Source organism: Myripristis murdjan, chromosome 24, assembly GCF_902150065.1.
Source record: "Myripristis murdjan chromosome 24, fMyrMur1.1, whole genome shotgun sequence".
Classification (NCBI taxonomy): domain Eukaryota; kingdom Metazoa; phylum Chordata; class Actinopteri; order Holocentriformes; family Holocentridae; genus Myripristis; species Myripristis murdjan.
This window is the reverse complement of record NC_044003.1, coordinates 14,906,987-14,923,354: the sequence shown is the minus strand read 5'-3', so window position 1 is coordinate 14,923,354 and position 16,368 is coordinate 14,906,987. Positions and strand designations below refer to the sequence as shown.

At 42.1% G+C, this 16,368-nt stretch overlaps 1 protein-coding gene across 1 annotated transcript in view; it reads left to right on the top strand.

Moving 5' to 3' along the window:
* The first annotated feature begins 242 nt into the window (after positions 1-242).
* tfap2d (transcription factor AP-2 delta (activating enhancer binding protein 2 delta)) overlaps positions 243-16,368 on the top strand; it is a 16,270-nt gene continuing 144 nt past the window's right edge. The window contains exons 1-8 of the mRNA XM_030047429.1: positions 243-342; positions 1,050-1,568; positions 4,805-4,865; positions 10,739-10,904; positions 13,086-13,204; positions 13,394-13,535; positions 14,885-14,998; positions 16,296-16,368. The exon at positions 16,296-16,368 is cut by the window's right edge and continues 144 nt beyond it. Of these exons, the coding sequence (XP_029903289.1) occupies positions 304-342; positions 1,050-1,568; positions 4,805-4,865; positions 10,739-10,904; positions 13,086-13,204; positions 13,394-13,535; positions 14,885-14,998; positions 16,296-16,368 (1,233 nt within the window). The 5' untranslated portion in view covers positions 243-303. The remainder of the gene's footprint in view (positions 343-1,049; positions 1,569-4,804; positions 4,866-10,738; positions 10,905-13,085; positions 13,205-13,393; positions 13,536-14,884; positions 14,999-16,295) is intronic.

Here is a 16,368-nt window from a genome sequence, read left to right as displayed (position 1 = left end):
GGATGCTCCGCTCCGTCTATTGTCCTCCCATTCCTCAGTGCTGATGCTTAATTTTCAAAACTTCTATATTACCAAGGGACCTACGACATCAGCCGAGAAATACCCTGCAAGTACAAAATCCGTGAGCCAGCCCCGTCCGTGCAGAGGGGAGACGCTCGCGTTCCACCAGCTTTCTGCCGTTACCGAGTGCGCGCGAGGGGGGACTTTTCCATTTCTCTCGTTTTCTGGGATTTTAACGCATTTTTATTATTATTCGATCGGGCGAGCAAGCGGGGGAAAACGGGCTACTGTGGAGAAAGCACAATGTCAGCGACCTTCCCCGGACTAGTCCACGACGCAGAGGTAATTTATTTTCTTCATATGCATTTGCTTAATTTGAGAAATTGTAGAATGTGTGTAATACAATTAGTTAGTGTAAACGGAGTTACGTTAAATTTCGTTATATCATCTGTTGCCAGGAAGACTTAATTTCAATCTAGCACATGGATTTAAAAAAAATAAAATAAAGTAAGCATGTAAGCATGGAGGGAGAGATGGGTCGTGCATCTCACTGCGACCCGGTAAAAACGGAGCTTTTTTTATTAGTGTAGAGAAGCAAATGAGGCTCGTGTGTAAGCCGGTACAGGTTGTGATTAGAACATTTTAGGGCGGAACACTCCGCTGTGTCTCACTCTGCTTACCTCCCATCCAGTATGAGGGAGAGAGAGAGAGAGAGCCGGGACAGTAAATTTGCCAGCAGCTCGATAATAATGATAATATATAACAGCACGCCTTTTAAAAGACTGCAAGGAGAGTGACAGGCATGCAAAAAAAAAAAAAAAAAAAAAAAAAAATACCGATGGCTCCTGTTGCCGCGCGTTCGTTCCCCTCCCGGGCGTGTGGAAATGACATCTCCTTCAGGTGGTTTTAAGAGGAAAAAAACGCTTTGAGTGTGTGTGAGTTGTGTTTTTGAGTGTTTGAGTGTGTTTGGGAGGCAGAGAGAGAGGAGACACCGGCTGATGCTAAATGACACGGCTCATATATTTCCCCGTCTCTTTATTATCTCGTAGATACGTCACGACGGATCAAACAGCTACCGGCTGATGCAGCTCGGCTGCCTCGAGTCCGTGGCCAACTCCTCGGTCGCCTACTCCTCCTCCTCCCCGCTCACCTACCCGGCGGCGGCGGGGACGGAGTTCGCCTCGCCGTATTTCTCGGCCAATCATCAGTACACGCCCCTTCACCACCAGTCCTTCCACTACGAGTTCCAGCACTCCCACCCGGCCGTGGCCCCGGAGGCCTACGGCCTGAACTCGCTGCACTCGGGCCAGTACTACCAGCAGATCCACCACGGAGAGCCCGCAGACTTCATCAACCTGCACAACGCGCGCTCGGCCCTCAAGTCCTCGTGCCTGGACGAGCAGCAGCGGCGCGAGCTGGGCTGCCTCGACGCTTACCGGCGCCATGACCTGTCGCTGATGACGTCACACGGCTCCCAGGCCTACGGCGTCGGCATGCACCACCCGGACCAGAGGCTACTGCCCGCCGCCGGCCTGGGCCTCCCTCCGCCCGGGGCAGACGATCTGCAGGTACCGGCGGTCTCCCTTTCTGTCTCTGTCTTTCCCTCCACCGCCTCCTCACTGCACCGCCCCCCTATGCACCTAAAGGCCCGAGAACAGCCACCTTGTCCCCCCACCCTCTTTTGTGATCCTTTCAGCTTCTCCTCTGGTTTATCTGCAGCGTTGGTCTGAAACCGGTGTGTTATGGTGAGCCATTAGCCACTAAACACCTCAGTAACTAATTTCAGATGTAGTCCCCCCCCCTCCTGTTGAAGGTGTTCATCAGTGCAAACAGCTGCTGGGGCTTCGGTGAAAACCTGCATCATACACGTGGCTTTATATGGCACAGTGTTGCATGCACTGCTCTATAGGATAGGATAGAGAAGGATATAGGACAACATTGTCCCTTACAGCAGCCACCACAAGGCCCAGTGCCCCAGTATCCCTGCCCCACTGGCCTAGTATTGCAGGATGCCCCCCTCCTTCTCCTCCATTGTACCAACCACACAGCAATTCCGAAATACTGAACAGAAAGACAGCGCCAGATGTCTGTCTGCGCTATCTGTCTGTGGTCTTTCGACACTGACAAGGCTGCTGGGCCTATAGGTTATTCTTCCATCTCCAGCTAAGACTGCATACCATGCTCGGATAAATAATATTCGATTATCATCTTGAGATCATTTCGATGCCAAGAATAAGTGTGGAAACCTAAAATGATTGTGTAGGCTAAGTGAGAGTCACGCTACCGTGCTTCTGAAAGGCAGGCATATTTCTAAAGGTTAATTGACTGGCAGTCTATACAATCCTATTGTGAAATCCGCCCTTTTATTTTTCCAGAGCCACACGTGACCCATATTTTACATAATTCTTTTCGATGTAAAGAAATGGTCGAGATGAAAACCAATTCGCACGGTTCGTGTGTGTGTGTGTGTGTGTGTGTGTGTGTGTGTGTGTGTGTGTGTGTCCGGCTGTCTGTTGAGGCAAAGAAAAGCCGCTGGTTCTCTATTCTCCGGTAAAGGGCGGATTAACGGATCGGGGTTCGGGGCACAATGCCCAGCTCGAGCGCCGTAAAGCACCGTAGTTTATCCAATTACCGACTTAACGTCAATCAACTTCGTTATTTATGCAGCGACATCTGAGCTGGTTAAAAACGTCTCTGGTTAAACACGATTTAACACACTGACAAATAATTTCAGTCACGTTAACTATTTACCAACTTTCCTCGGGCTTCGCTGCATCGCTCAAGTCCTTTAATAACCTTCTGCGGCTTCACCGCAGTCAGCATTGTTTTAACATCATTGTTTCTTTGAAAATAATAATAATAACATAATTAATTATAAGGTTATTAATAACAGTAGGCTACGCTCATGTTTCATTGAGGCGTAAAAATAATAGGCTAGATCACCGTTCGATTGTTTTAAAGGTAATAAAAAAAATGTTGTATGTTAAAAAATAATTATTTCCTTTTCCTTTAATGAATAGTTTTACTTTATTCAAAGGGTGTGTGGGCGAATGTTGTTTATGACAATAAAGAATATGATGTGTATTCTAGAAATAATAATAATAATAATAATAATAATAGTAATAATAATTGCTCTCCAAATATTGCAATGAGCTTAGGGGAATTAAAACAGAAGTCGTTGCACCTAATTTAACATGCTTTTTGTTGTTATTTTTTGCTCACGTGCTTATCTTAGCATTTTATCATTAGTTTTACTATTGTTGGTATTCTTCTTCTTCTTCTTCTTCTTCTTCTTCTTCTTATTATTATTATTATTATTATTATTATTATTATTATTGTTATTATTATTATTACTATTATTATTATTATTGTTACTACATATAATGAAATCCAACAGTTTGCTAATGACAGCCACATTGGCAAATATAACCTAATTTAACGTCTAGTCGTTAAAATATCATTACTTTTTAGTCTCCTAAAATTAATTAACATCTAATTACTAAATCGCAGATACCTTCATTTTAATCTCTGTTTCCGTATTTTTATTATTATTGTTTTTTTTTTTTTTTAATATTATAGCTGAAATTGGCTGTTTTTATTTCAGATAATAATGCTATGTTTGGCTGCTGGGAGACATACACATATGCTTAACACACGTCCGACCTTTTATTGAAAGAGGGTAAAAAGAACCGCGGGTGAACCTGAGCTTGCACTAGGCGGATGTAGAACGGAACAGATGCGCCCATGGTCTCGTGCAGCCCGGTCGCATCTTTGAGCGTGTTAAAGAGATTTTCATGCCGAACAAAAGGAGCTGCCACACCTTTCTCCCGTCACTAAGCTAATTCATGCAAGACCTCTGTGTTTTGTATATTGATTTTATAATCACTTTAGCTTCGGAATAGAAAGAAAAAAGAAACAGAGCAGGAGTTTGCTAAGAAAGAGCTACAACAAGGTCCCTTTTATCCAGTTTATTTTAATCAGGGGCTCTGCTCGGGCCTGGCCTCGAGGCTCGCACGAGGGATTAAGTGTTTTCTGAATAAAAAGCGCGTGTTCTCCTTTCTTGATGACATTGTTGATAGCTCACGAGCCTGGTCTGGACCAAAATGGCGGCGCTAACAGGTTTCCATACATATAGACTAGTTGTGTGTACCTGACCACAACAGGTTGGTAAACCACAGTCTGGTTCATTTTTCATCTTTCCTCATTTGTCCGTGTGGCTGAGCTGTGCTGTCCTCGGTTTTAACCAGAGGCCTTTCAAATAAACCGGTTGTTTCTCTGAGGGTGAGCTTTAGTTTTAGACATATAGACTGAGGGGTTCTTATTGTTGTACTCTTAAGGTGGGCGATTTGTGGAGGGTTCACTATAGGCTGCAGCACCACGCTCATGTACTTCAACTTATGCTGTAGCCTACAGAGCCATTTCATGAGAGGTTAGTACAGGCTACACCTGGCCCAAGAGGCTCTGCATGAAGCCACCTGAGCTCCCTTTCTGTGTGAGGTGGTAAATGAAAGGGTGGGTAGGCTAAACTGTGCATGGCCTCCTGTCGGTGATCATCACATCGCATCACAACACGCCACACAAACAATAATCCATCATCTATCATATTTCCAAAAAAAAAAAAAAAACAAAAAAAAGAAAAGAAAAAAAAAAAAGAAAGAAAGAAAGAAAAAAGGGAAAAAAGCATTTTGTGTCTGCTGTATTTAAAGCCTGAGAGGATAAAACGCAGCCTGCTCCACCAGTGAGAAATCTGGGTAAAAAGTCATTTCACATCCCTGCTCCTCCTAATGAGTCCATGTCTCCGCAGGGCTCCGTGGAGGCGCAGTGTGGGCTCGTACTGAACGGCCAAGGGGGCGTCATCCGGAGAGGTAAGGCCCCGTTTATTCTCCGTTGTTCTACCGGAGGCCGTTAACACTCGCGGCTTGACACGACAAGACAGCGAGCAGACAGACAAACAGGCGGAACACTCCTCTTCTGTCTGCTGTCAACATGTTACAGCAGGAACGGCCCCCTTTTCCTCGCCTATTTAGACACTTACACACTGTACAAGCACAGCGACGGTGCTCCCCGTTTCCAGCATGAAATGGACTGTCACTCAGCACTTGGGTTTGTTTTTACCCAGCATTCCCAACATTGTCGTTGTGTGTCGTTTTGGAAATGATACCTAAACACCTCATACACGGCTTTCATAATAGTCTAATCAAAATACTAGACCTATAAAGCGCGTGATGTGGCCTACATACGCTTACCCTACTAATATTTAACACTGTGTATTTGTAATAGACTATTGACAGAGTGCATTGCTCTCACTGCATTACAATAGAGGTGAACACATCCATTTTGCAGACAGTCCTGTGGATAATGTGTGACAATGTAGGCTATGACGGCTGGCCCATGTTTAAAAAAAAAATATATATATATATATAGTATATGTCTTTCATGTTTATTTGCGAGAGCATATTAAATTTCAGAAATTATTCAAAACCATTGGCAGTTGTCTTTGGTTTCTTCTTTAATTAGAACGAATAATATGAAAGAATTATTATTTATATTATTTATATTTTTTATTAGTATCATATAAATAGCAATTTATAGGCTCAAAGATAATTTTATATTAATGATCACAAGATTTAGGCCCAGACAAAGGATATCAGGCTAATCTAACTAATCCCATAGTAATTACAGCTAGGCCTATTTATTTTAACGAAATAATGATTAAACGATATAAAAATTCCTCCATTACCTATGACTACTTCGTGAAGCTAATATTTCGTCTATAATAACAACTAGGACAATATCTCCAGGCATCAATTTTTGTTTTGCTGCTCTGAATATTTACTATGATGCCCATGCTTGCCTATGGGAAAATATTTTTTTTTATTTATTTTTCTTTTTAATGTATAACATAACACAGGAATAATTATATTTATTCTTAGTGTAACAGCCAGGCTATTTGTTGCTGCACATGTGTATTATAAACTCTCAGGCTACATATCCTTTAGCCCTCCTCTGAGACGGGAATATCTCAAAGCTGTAGGCTTGTACAGAAATGAGTGAGAGATGAGTCACAAACCCACTCCGGGCTACAGGGTGCAGCGTCGCGGCCGCGGCCCGTGTGAGCGGGGCTACAGGTAGAGATCCGGGCGGTGTGGACCCGGCCGGCATGAACATACACAAGGCCGGCCAATTTCCTCATGGGTTTCGACCCACTGCGGACCTGCGCCTGCTCCATCAAAGCCTGCTCCTGTTTTTTAGTCGGGACTCTATGCACACATGTGTAGTTTTCCATACAGAGAGGAAGGCTGTGTCTCGGGTTTAATTTTTCATCAGCTCTGCCTAGGTGTTGGGGCTTTTCTCGTGGATTGACGCGGGAATCCCTCCGCTATCACTTTCGGTTAATGGTGCGCCGTATTTGGCCCTGAGCTCAGCCGCTGCAACCATCACAACCAATAATCTTTGCTTTACCTCCCGCTCCCGTATCGATAGCTTCTCTCGCCTCGGGCGGACGCTTTGATATGCTAATGCCGAGCGGGGCCCCGGATTCAGCCGAGATCATATTAATGTTGTTCTTTCTGACTGCGGCTTTGGCGGCATGAATATTCACATAACCTTTTTCAAAAGAAAATCACTCAAGAAACGCGGATCCTACTTAGGAGGAGTCGTCTGTGTTTTTAATCACCCCGGTATCCCTTCCCCGTTCAGCTCTAACAGCAGCCTCACAGATCAAGCTGATCTCTCAGACGCGCGCACTCGGCACATCCTGTGCACGCGCCCCACTCTGTTCTGTCAAGACATTGGCGGGCTTTTTCTAGAGCTATAAACATTGTTGTTAAAATATGAGGAGAATGACATTTGGCCCGTGTCTCTTTTTCTTTAATTTTCGTGGCAAACTCGTAAAAGGCGCTTGATTCCGCGTGTGATCCCGCCCGCCGCTCGCGCCGCAGCCCGAGGCTACTCTCCGTTGCTTAAATACCGTTATCGCCTCTGGGCCCGCGCGCTCCACTGACTGCACTACCGGCAATAGCTCTTTTCGATTGCCCTTGGCAACATAAAATACAAACTACTTTGAATCAAAACATTTTTAGGGGAATTAATATGATGTGAACCCGCGGCTTTCAGAGACGCGCGCCCCTGTCAGAGCGCGTGAGTCTGACAGACAGGTCTGCCCGGTATGTGTCACACACATAGAAGAGCCGGACTTCACACACACACACACACACACACACACACACACACACACACACACACACACACACACACACACACACACACACACACACACACACAACATAGAGGTCTAGTCTAGCCTATAATATCAATCGATATTATAGCCATTTTTGACAGGCTTCAGTGAACTGCAAGCTGCAAGTCCCATGCACAGCCTTCTTAACAGAGTGCTGGTCAGTGGAATAAAGACGGATAGACAGCACTGGAGTGGTGCTGTGGGCACCGGCTGCTGTCCAGTGCTGAAGTGAGACGTGGACGTCGCTGTCCACACCTCCGCGGTGCTGAACCTGCGTTGCACAGCGGGGACATCTCAGGTCTGCAGCCCTCAGCGGGGACAGCGACGAGAAAATGGCACAAATCTGCTACAAGATCTACTGCTTGTTAATTACGGATTCTAAGCGCATACAATATAGACTGCAGTTGTTAATATAGCCTTTGCTTGTTGGGCAAATCACCTACTTGGCCCTAGGAGGTCGGCATGTGTATCTTTGCCTGTTGCGTGTTCTCTTCGGCCTGTACGCCGTCCTTTTCTTCATTCCGGCATATTTAGTATGGCCTAAAAACAAAGCGACACGCCCTGCTGTTAGATAGATTTGATAATGAGGCAGATGAATAATAGAATATAGCCTACATCAGACAAAAACGTCGGGTTTCAGCTGCTTGGGACCTCAGTTAAAGTGAGAGTTTAATTAAAAGCCTACTCGTGACGTTCATCATATACATATACATGTAGATATACATATATATATATAGAAGTGAACTGCTGAACTACCCTGGATCAACAATGAAACCCCTTGTGTAGTACCATAAGTTTGCCTATTTAAAGAGACATACTATAAATTAAAAGCATATTATTATTTTATTAGACATGAATTACATAATATGTATTCAGTTATACAAGAAAAATATAAAGGGACACTACAGGCTTTGAGTAAACGATCTATACAGGCTGCATCGTCAGCCTGAGGTACCTTTTTGAGGTAGGGTACTATTGCAGTGATGGGGATTGGCCTACTGAGATCAAATGATATGTGACCAAATGAGGGTGGCTAACATGGTCTGTAAAAAGTCTAATGAATGCCCTGATCATTATCACAAGCCTATTACTATCAGTGTTATTACTCAAGAGCAAAGTCTTTAGTATTGAGTATTTTTCCTCTATCATCTGAGAAATATCTAGTCAGTCTGAATAGTTGGATGCAGCAAGAGATATTGGTGCATGTGGGTCTTTTGGGACTGCGCTGATACACACTGCACATAATTAAAATTGCGTTCAGTTTTGTTAATGCACAAAGAAAGGCGATAACAGCATTGCTCTGCTCACAGACAGGTGATTTTGGTTCCTTGTACCTGGTCTTGATGTGGAGGTTGTTTGAAATGAGAACTGAGGCGACCTCATGCCAAGTGTGTACACAGCTGAAGCCACACTCAGACAGAAGTTACAACATGGTGGCCTTGTCTGTACACTCGTCCCCAGGGTGGTACTTTTTTAACGTTCATCCAGTGTATATTAACACTGGCGGGGAAAAACAGATTTACATTTTGTGTCAAACTCTTCTGTGAATAAAATCAGGCCAATAGTGAGGATCACTGATATGATTTATGGTATCCATTCATTTCTGCTTTTTAGGACCACAGTGTTCAAGCTGGTGCACAGACAGTGAAGGGAAGGAAAATATGAATTTAGTGGGTTTTTCCAAAAATAATACAGTCAGTTTGACACTATGCACCAATTTATATTAAATGCAGTTCTTTTTAGCTTGTCATAAAAATACAGTAATTGGGACATCAACAGTTTATAATGAAATTAAGTAAACCACTTCTCAGCTTTCAGTGAGTTTGGAGAAATTTCATGGAGGGTGTTGTGTTTTGTGTGTCCTTGTGCGGAGGCGTCCCACCCAGCTGGCCTTCATGCTGGTGCTCTGCCTTTCAGGGTGGAGCGTAATTATCCTTATTTAAAAGTTTTGTATGTTTGTTTGTTTGTTTGCTTGTCTGTAGTGAAGAGAGACAGGAAAAACAGTAAAACACGTCATCATGTTTCACAGCTCTTAAGAAAATCATTTTCTACAAATCATGTCTTTCGTTTTATTGAGCAGAATTTTCTTAAACACATAAACATTCAACTTTTATCTTCAAATCTTGACATCTTCACCTCAACTTTCCACAAACCTCTCTCTGTATTTGAATGACTTTCTAGTACATTTACCGGTGCTTCTTCGTTGTTCATCTATGAGTTATTGCATTGACTGTTGTGTTACCATGATTTATGGCAATATAAACAGTTTTTTTTTTTGTTTTTTTTTTAACAGTTTTCAGGCAACACATACTCTTGTATTTAATCATAAATCACAGTGCTGCTACGTATGTATGTAATATCTTATAAGCTATGTTTGTTTAGCCTTAACTATCAAGTAAAGCAGTCTAATAGTCTAAACAGATGATTAATTAATGTCATGAATACGCTATTCCTAAGGGACTTCAGTCTCTGATACTCAATGGAGTTTAAAGTGACTGCATTATACTCTATGGTAATTTTTTTTCTCATATGGTATATATATTCCTGTAGGGAATGTACTGTAGTTTGACTGTGATATTCATGCAGTGCCCTTCCAAAAAGGAATTACTGTGCTTTTTTAATCAGGGCAATGGCCATGCCTTTGAAAAAAATGAATGTTTATTAGTGGAATTGGTTGCTGCCTATGCAGAGACAGGTTGTAAGAGGGTGTTTTTTTCTGGCTTCACTTTTCATTTTAGGCTACAAATCCAGGCTTGTCTTGATCTGAACAAAAAGAACCTAATCTGTTTCATTTGGAAAGATTTGGCATCTAGCCTTTAAAGCAACGTTTTAGTTATTGTCCACATGGTTTTGCGGTGCTCTCATTTCAGCAGCATTTCTGGTCAAGTGGAACCCCAAAATGCCTCGCTCCCAGCTGTTTCCAAACATTTGTAAATATGTCTTTACGTCACCGACATGAATGCACCGTTGGACTGAACAGAATGTGCACTTATCTCAACTGGAAAAACTTGACATGTCGTAATATGGACCCAGTGTCTTTGAGGAGTTTCATAATTTTGATAGTATTGCTGATTAAGTCTTGTAGAGGTGTTGCAGCTTAAAATCTTTACATCCTGTGTGTTGGTTAAAAAAATATAACGATGCCATATCCAGCATTTTAACGTCACTAAATGAATGGCACATTAACTTTGAGACTTTAGTATAATTATTACAAATATACCACAAAGACACCATAACCAAGACCCTGGCAGCATTTATTCATTTTTCAGCATTTTTCATTGTGTGCCACAAGATCATATTTGGTGGATTGTTTTAAAGCACAAAACAGGAACTATTTTTCTTTACAATTTATACACACCCTTATTCCAGCGCTTCTATTCTAGCTTTAACTTTGCATTTTCCCTTGTTGAACAAAATGCTGCACAGAGCACCTTTAAAAGAGTTGCTGTTTTTTCTGCGCTCAGGCTGATCCTAACAGGTGTGTGGTTTGTTGTGCAGGGGGAACGTGTGTGGTGAACCCTACAGATTTGTTCTGCTCAGTACCGGGCCGCCTGTCACTGCTCAGCTCCACCTCCAAATACAAAGTCACCATCGCTGAGGTGAAAAGAAGACTGTCGCCACCAGAGTGCCTCAACGCCTCCTTACTGGGTGGTATACTGCGCAGGTCAGCGCACACACACTCACACACACACACACACACACACACACACACAGTAGACGTTTGAGAATTAATTCAGATTAAGGCAGGTTCTTTTAGTAGCTCCACTTGGAACCACAGTCAGATCTGAAAAAAGAACCAGTTGTTTTTTGTTTTGTTTTGTTTTGTTTTGTTTTGTTTTACTTTTTCTATGTTTTTCTTTTGTGTTAGTTTCTCAAAGTTATTTCATTTGCATTCCTAGATTGTTCTCAACAGCACCATAAAGGTCTGTGTTGAACAACTTGACCCTGATGGTATGGAGAAGCCCTCTAAAAATGCTTCTTTGCAGCATTAAAAAGAAGGTTCTGCCATAGGTACAAGCCTGAAGAACAGTTTACTGGTCACTATATAAAACCCATTTGATGAGGTGATTTTACAGAAAATGTTTGAGCTATTTTGCTGGCTTGAAATCACCCTTGAAAGTTGAGAGTCAAAAACTTGAAACAGGAGACCTGACCCAAAACAAGAACACCATCAAGACCATACTGAAGTACAGGGGTTCGCTGCTGCATGCAGCCACTGTCCTGTAACAAAATAACGCTGAACAGAAGGCTGAGTGTGATGGTGGGGGGCGGGGATCAATCATGAAGACACTTGTGATAGCTTGAAGCTTGCTGGTGAGCATTGGAGAGAATGGTTTGATTTTTTTTTTTTTTTTAAGTCTTCAGATATAACAGAGGACATACAGTAGCGCCCACAAAGACTAGTGTAGGCAAAATAGGTCCAGGGCTGCACGCGCCGCCATGCCCAGGGAGCCGGAGGGAGGCGAGACCAGGCCAAAGCACGCCAGGATCAGAGAAACCAGAGGAAAGCAAGAGTTGCCAGCACTGTATTATTGATGAGGCAGAGAGAAAGGGAAAGGGGAAAGAGGAGAGAGAGAGAGAGAGAGAGAGAGAGAGAGAGAGAGATGGACAGCAGAGGACATGGCTCGTATTACGAAGCATCAGCGATGTGAAAAATGTGCACAGAGAGGTGATGCTCCTATATATTGTAGATTAAAATAAACACAGCCCTCGTTCTTACACGCAGAGACTCTTACTCCATTTCACATCTGTGCTGGCGTTCTGTTGAATCAGTGGCCAACATATCAGGAGGGCAGTCACCTTACCTCCCAAGGTTTATAAATGTGCAGGAACTGATGCGGTGACACCAGTTCCTGAGCATTTTATTGTATTTATGGTACGTTACAAAACCGTGCAGTACCCTCAATAATTTTAATCCAGATTTCCCACAGGGATCATTAAAGTTTCATCTGATCTTAACACAAATGGTGCGCTGTACACCGAGGAAGTAAATATAATTTCAAATGTTCACATAAAACACAAGAACATGACATGGATTGTCTTTCACCTGTTTTCCGAAATAGAAATCTTCACTGCAGGTGCAGAAAGAGATGAATGCCAGAAGAAGAAAAGATGCGAAACTCATGAGGGACATCTAACTATATCAGATATATAAAGGGAGCATATATACGTGACAAAATACTTGTTTGTTTCAAATAATGGAGTAGGTGTGCACGCAGTATGACATGTTTTTCTCCTTTATTTCTTCAGTTTAAGTTTTGACTTTATCATATCCAAATATATGATAGCTATTATAGCTGTGCCAAAAACATCAATACTGCTGAGTGTCACAATATTATTACTGCACTGACTCTCTAGCCCCTTGCATGACATTTTCATGACATCAACATTTTTGTGCATTGAACTCATTCTGTTTTAAAAAAAAAATGGAATGAGAATGTTTTATTTTAATTGTTTTGAGTCAGTTTGTCACCCATTTTATCATTAATATGCCATATTTTTTTTATCAGTTTACCCACATGTTAATGGAGCAGGTTGTAATTTAAGCTTTATTTATACATTTTCAGTGAGGTTTCATTGAATGTACTATTACAAAAATCGTGACTCATGTATGGTGATGCACATTGTATCGTGAGGCCCTTGCCAGTATTCAGGCATACAGTTTATATATTTCTGCTCTTAACTTGGCCGTATTGTACACAAACTGTGGTTTACTACCATTTCTTGGAAACGGAGAATTGATTGGTGATCCAGGTCATCGTTTTTTGGCTGTTTTTTTTTTTTTTTTTTCTAAGGTGGCAAAAATGTCATAATAAATGCGAGTCACACATTTATCCTTCCACAGAGCTAAATCTAAGAACGGTGGCCGGTGTCTTCGTGAAAAACTAGACCGCCTGGGCCTCAACCTGCCGGCAGGACGGAGGAAAGCTGCCAATGTCACACTGCTCACTTCCCTGGTGGAAGGTACACAATGCAAATCTTCCAGCTTATTTTTGTTTCCACCTTCCATTTTCCTTAATTTCATCTAACAGTTTTTTATGTCTCCTTTAAGCGCTTGTCTCAACAGTCTTTCTTCTGTGCCTGTGCGTGTGCGCGTGTGTGTGTGTGTGTGTGTGTGTGTGTGTGTGTGTGTGTGTGTGTGTGTGTGTACAGGTGAGGCGCTCCACCTGGCGAGGGACTTTGGCTACACCTGTGAGACAGAGTTTCCCACAAAGGCAGTGGGTGAACATTTGGCAAGGCAGCACAGTGAGCCAAAAGAAACCAGCGCACGCAAGAAAATGGTGCTGGCTACAAAGTAAGCACGCACACATACACACACACACACACACACACACACACACACACACACACACACAACCAGACACACAACCAGACACATGCACAGACAGCACAGCTACACACAGTAAGGTTAAGATTTCATTTTTAAAAATTTCCTCAATAGCCAGTTAATACTCTGACAGTCCCCTGATGCTTTGTGCTGGAAGAATTTAATTGTTTTTTACTTTCTGGCCAACGCATGAGCTCAAACAGTGTTTTCATCTGCAAAAAGCAATCATCATCAAGGTTTTTCATCTCTGAATATGGCCGGAGGTAGATGTTAGTTTAAGGTCTGGGTTATTTTTATAAGTTCATGAGGTTAGCTGAAAATCATGATGAAATCCAGAGCTGCAATTTGGCCAGAAACAATCAACCAACTAAAACCGGTTTCGTCTTACTGTTTTCTAGCAAAAATGGTTGTAGTATCACTTTGAATTTCTTTAGGTCTTTTGCCAAATTAGGTAGCCTTAGGTATGATAAGGCAATGCAATAAATAGGCCAAGATTCGAGGTAAGCTTTTGGTCATGGTTTAAAAAAAAGGAAAAGAAAGGAAAGAGGAAAAAAATTGTTAAAATTGTAAACATTCCTCACAATAGAAAACCTCTGGGCAGAGCTAGGCATTGAACCCAGGTGGAGTTTAAAGGTAAAAATTTATACCTGTAATCCAGATTTTGTATACTTACCAACACTGCTCTATACTTTACTTTATACTTACTTACTTTTCTTTCCCAGTGGAGAAATATATTGCTGTTACTTTTTGTGAATATTTACATTTTAGGACATTATGCTTATGTCGCGCACACACACACACACACACACACACACACACACACACACACACACACACACACACACACAAATAGGACAAGGCTTTTAGCAGGCAACGTCAGCTACATTTACTTTAATTACATACTGAATGATGAGCAAAGGGTTGTTGATTAACACATTTGTCTATAAAGTTAGACCATCAAATGAGCTACATATAATGACAACAGCGTCTGTAGTTGGCCATAGCCGACATCTGCATTGTTTTGTGAAATCAGGGCCGAAATATGTTTCTGATATCACTTTAAAATTGTTTTCAAAGGTATTTGAAAGTGGCTTTTTAACATCACATTGTGGAAAAAACTGGGTTCAGGTTGGTGCTGAACTTGACCACCTCCTGCACAAAACCGTCCATCACATGCAAGCTGAGGAAGATGCAACCTTAATCTTAACATGGGGGGTGCAAAATGATTGCCCATACATGGAAAAAGAGAGAGAAAAATTGTGACGGTTGTGTCAGAGACAGATGGTAAACCCTCCCTCCCTCCTTCTGTCTCGCAGGCAAATCTGTAAGGAGTTCCAGGACTTGTTGAGCCAAGATCGTTCTCCTCTGGGCTCCTCCAGACCAACCCCCATCCTGGACCTGGACATCCAGAGACACCTCACACACTTCAGGTAACAAACACATACATACTACACACTGGAAAGTAATGGACATTTTTTTGATGTGTGCTTCCAATCTGGTGTCACCCTGCACAATTAAAATCATGCAGCAAACATGATTTTCTTGGTCAACACTGCAGAGCCCGGCTGTTCTCGGTTTTGGCTGAGCTCTGACCTCTTTGCCATTTCAGAAAGATGCAGCTGTGCAGTTTGTTATTTGGCACAAATGAAGGGAGGAGGAGGGAACAGGGGCTTGTTAGCAGAAATGTCACATCTATGGCGTCATCCTGTGCAGAATATACACATACACACACCTCTAAAGAGAGATGAGGACTGCCGGGCAGGGAGACAAGCTATGCGTTTCTACAGAAATACAGAATCAGTCATATATGCACAAATGTCAGGATTTTGTACATCAGCACTCGTCTGATCCGTCCAAAGTCTGGCCTGAATGCTAAAAGTGGCTCGGCTTTTAGCTCCAGAATAACCTGCAGAGTCAATATCAGCATGTACAACCAGCTCTTAAACTTAATTTTATAGGCTTCCTTTTATCTTTTATCCTCTTCTCTTTGTCTTTGTAGTTTCTCTGTTATTTTATTACCTTTTCATGTTGGGTTAGCTTCTCATTTTCACTGATTTTGATTTATCTTGTGGACATAGTGTGTGCTTTTATTTGCTTGTTTAAGCATTTTGTAAACTCTGAAAAAAGTTATAGAAAAGAAAGAAAGATAAACAACTAAAGATGAAACACAAATAATCTGTATGATATTAAAATTACTTCTAGTAGTAATTGTAATTTAGAACTAGTTCAACTTATATGGCTTTTTAAAACCATTTAACCATACAAACAGAAGCATTATCTAATGGTTTGGAATCTGCGATATAAAATAATCTACAGATGCTGGCAGATAGTATGGCTACTGGCACACTGTAGCTTTAAATTTTCACCATTTTCATGTCCTAAATTTAAAAAACATCCAGTTGCATTATTGTTTTTGTTTCTCATAGAATTGTATTGTCAGTCTCTAAAACTGTCCAAGACTAATGAAACAGTTTCAGGTGTGTTATCAGCTCCTCATCACACTGAGGCAGGTTTTACTGCTGCGTTTACAGACACCCCGAAGCTTTCATTTTAAAAAATGTGTCCTTAAAAAAATGTGTCAGCAAATCAGTGGATCAGTCTAACCATGTAACAGTGCCACTGGTTTCATATTTTATTTCCACAAAGAACAAAGGAAAAGGTTTGTTGTGTTGCTGCTCATTAAACTGGCTGCTGATGCTGGTTCTTGTCTCGGCTGTCTCCTTCCAGTCTGATCACCCACGGGTTCGGCACGCCGGCGGTCTGCGCGGCTCTCAGCACCTTCCAGACGGTCCTGAGCGAG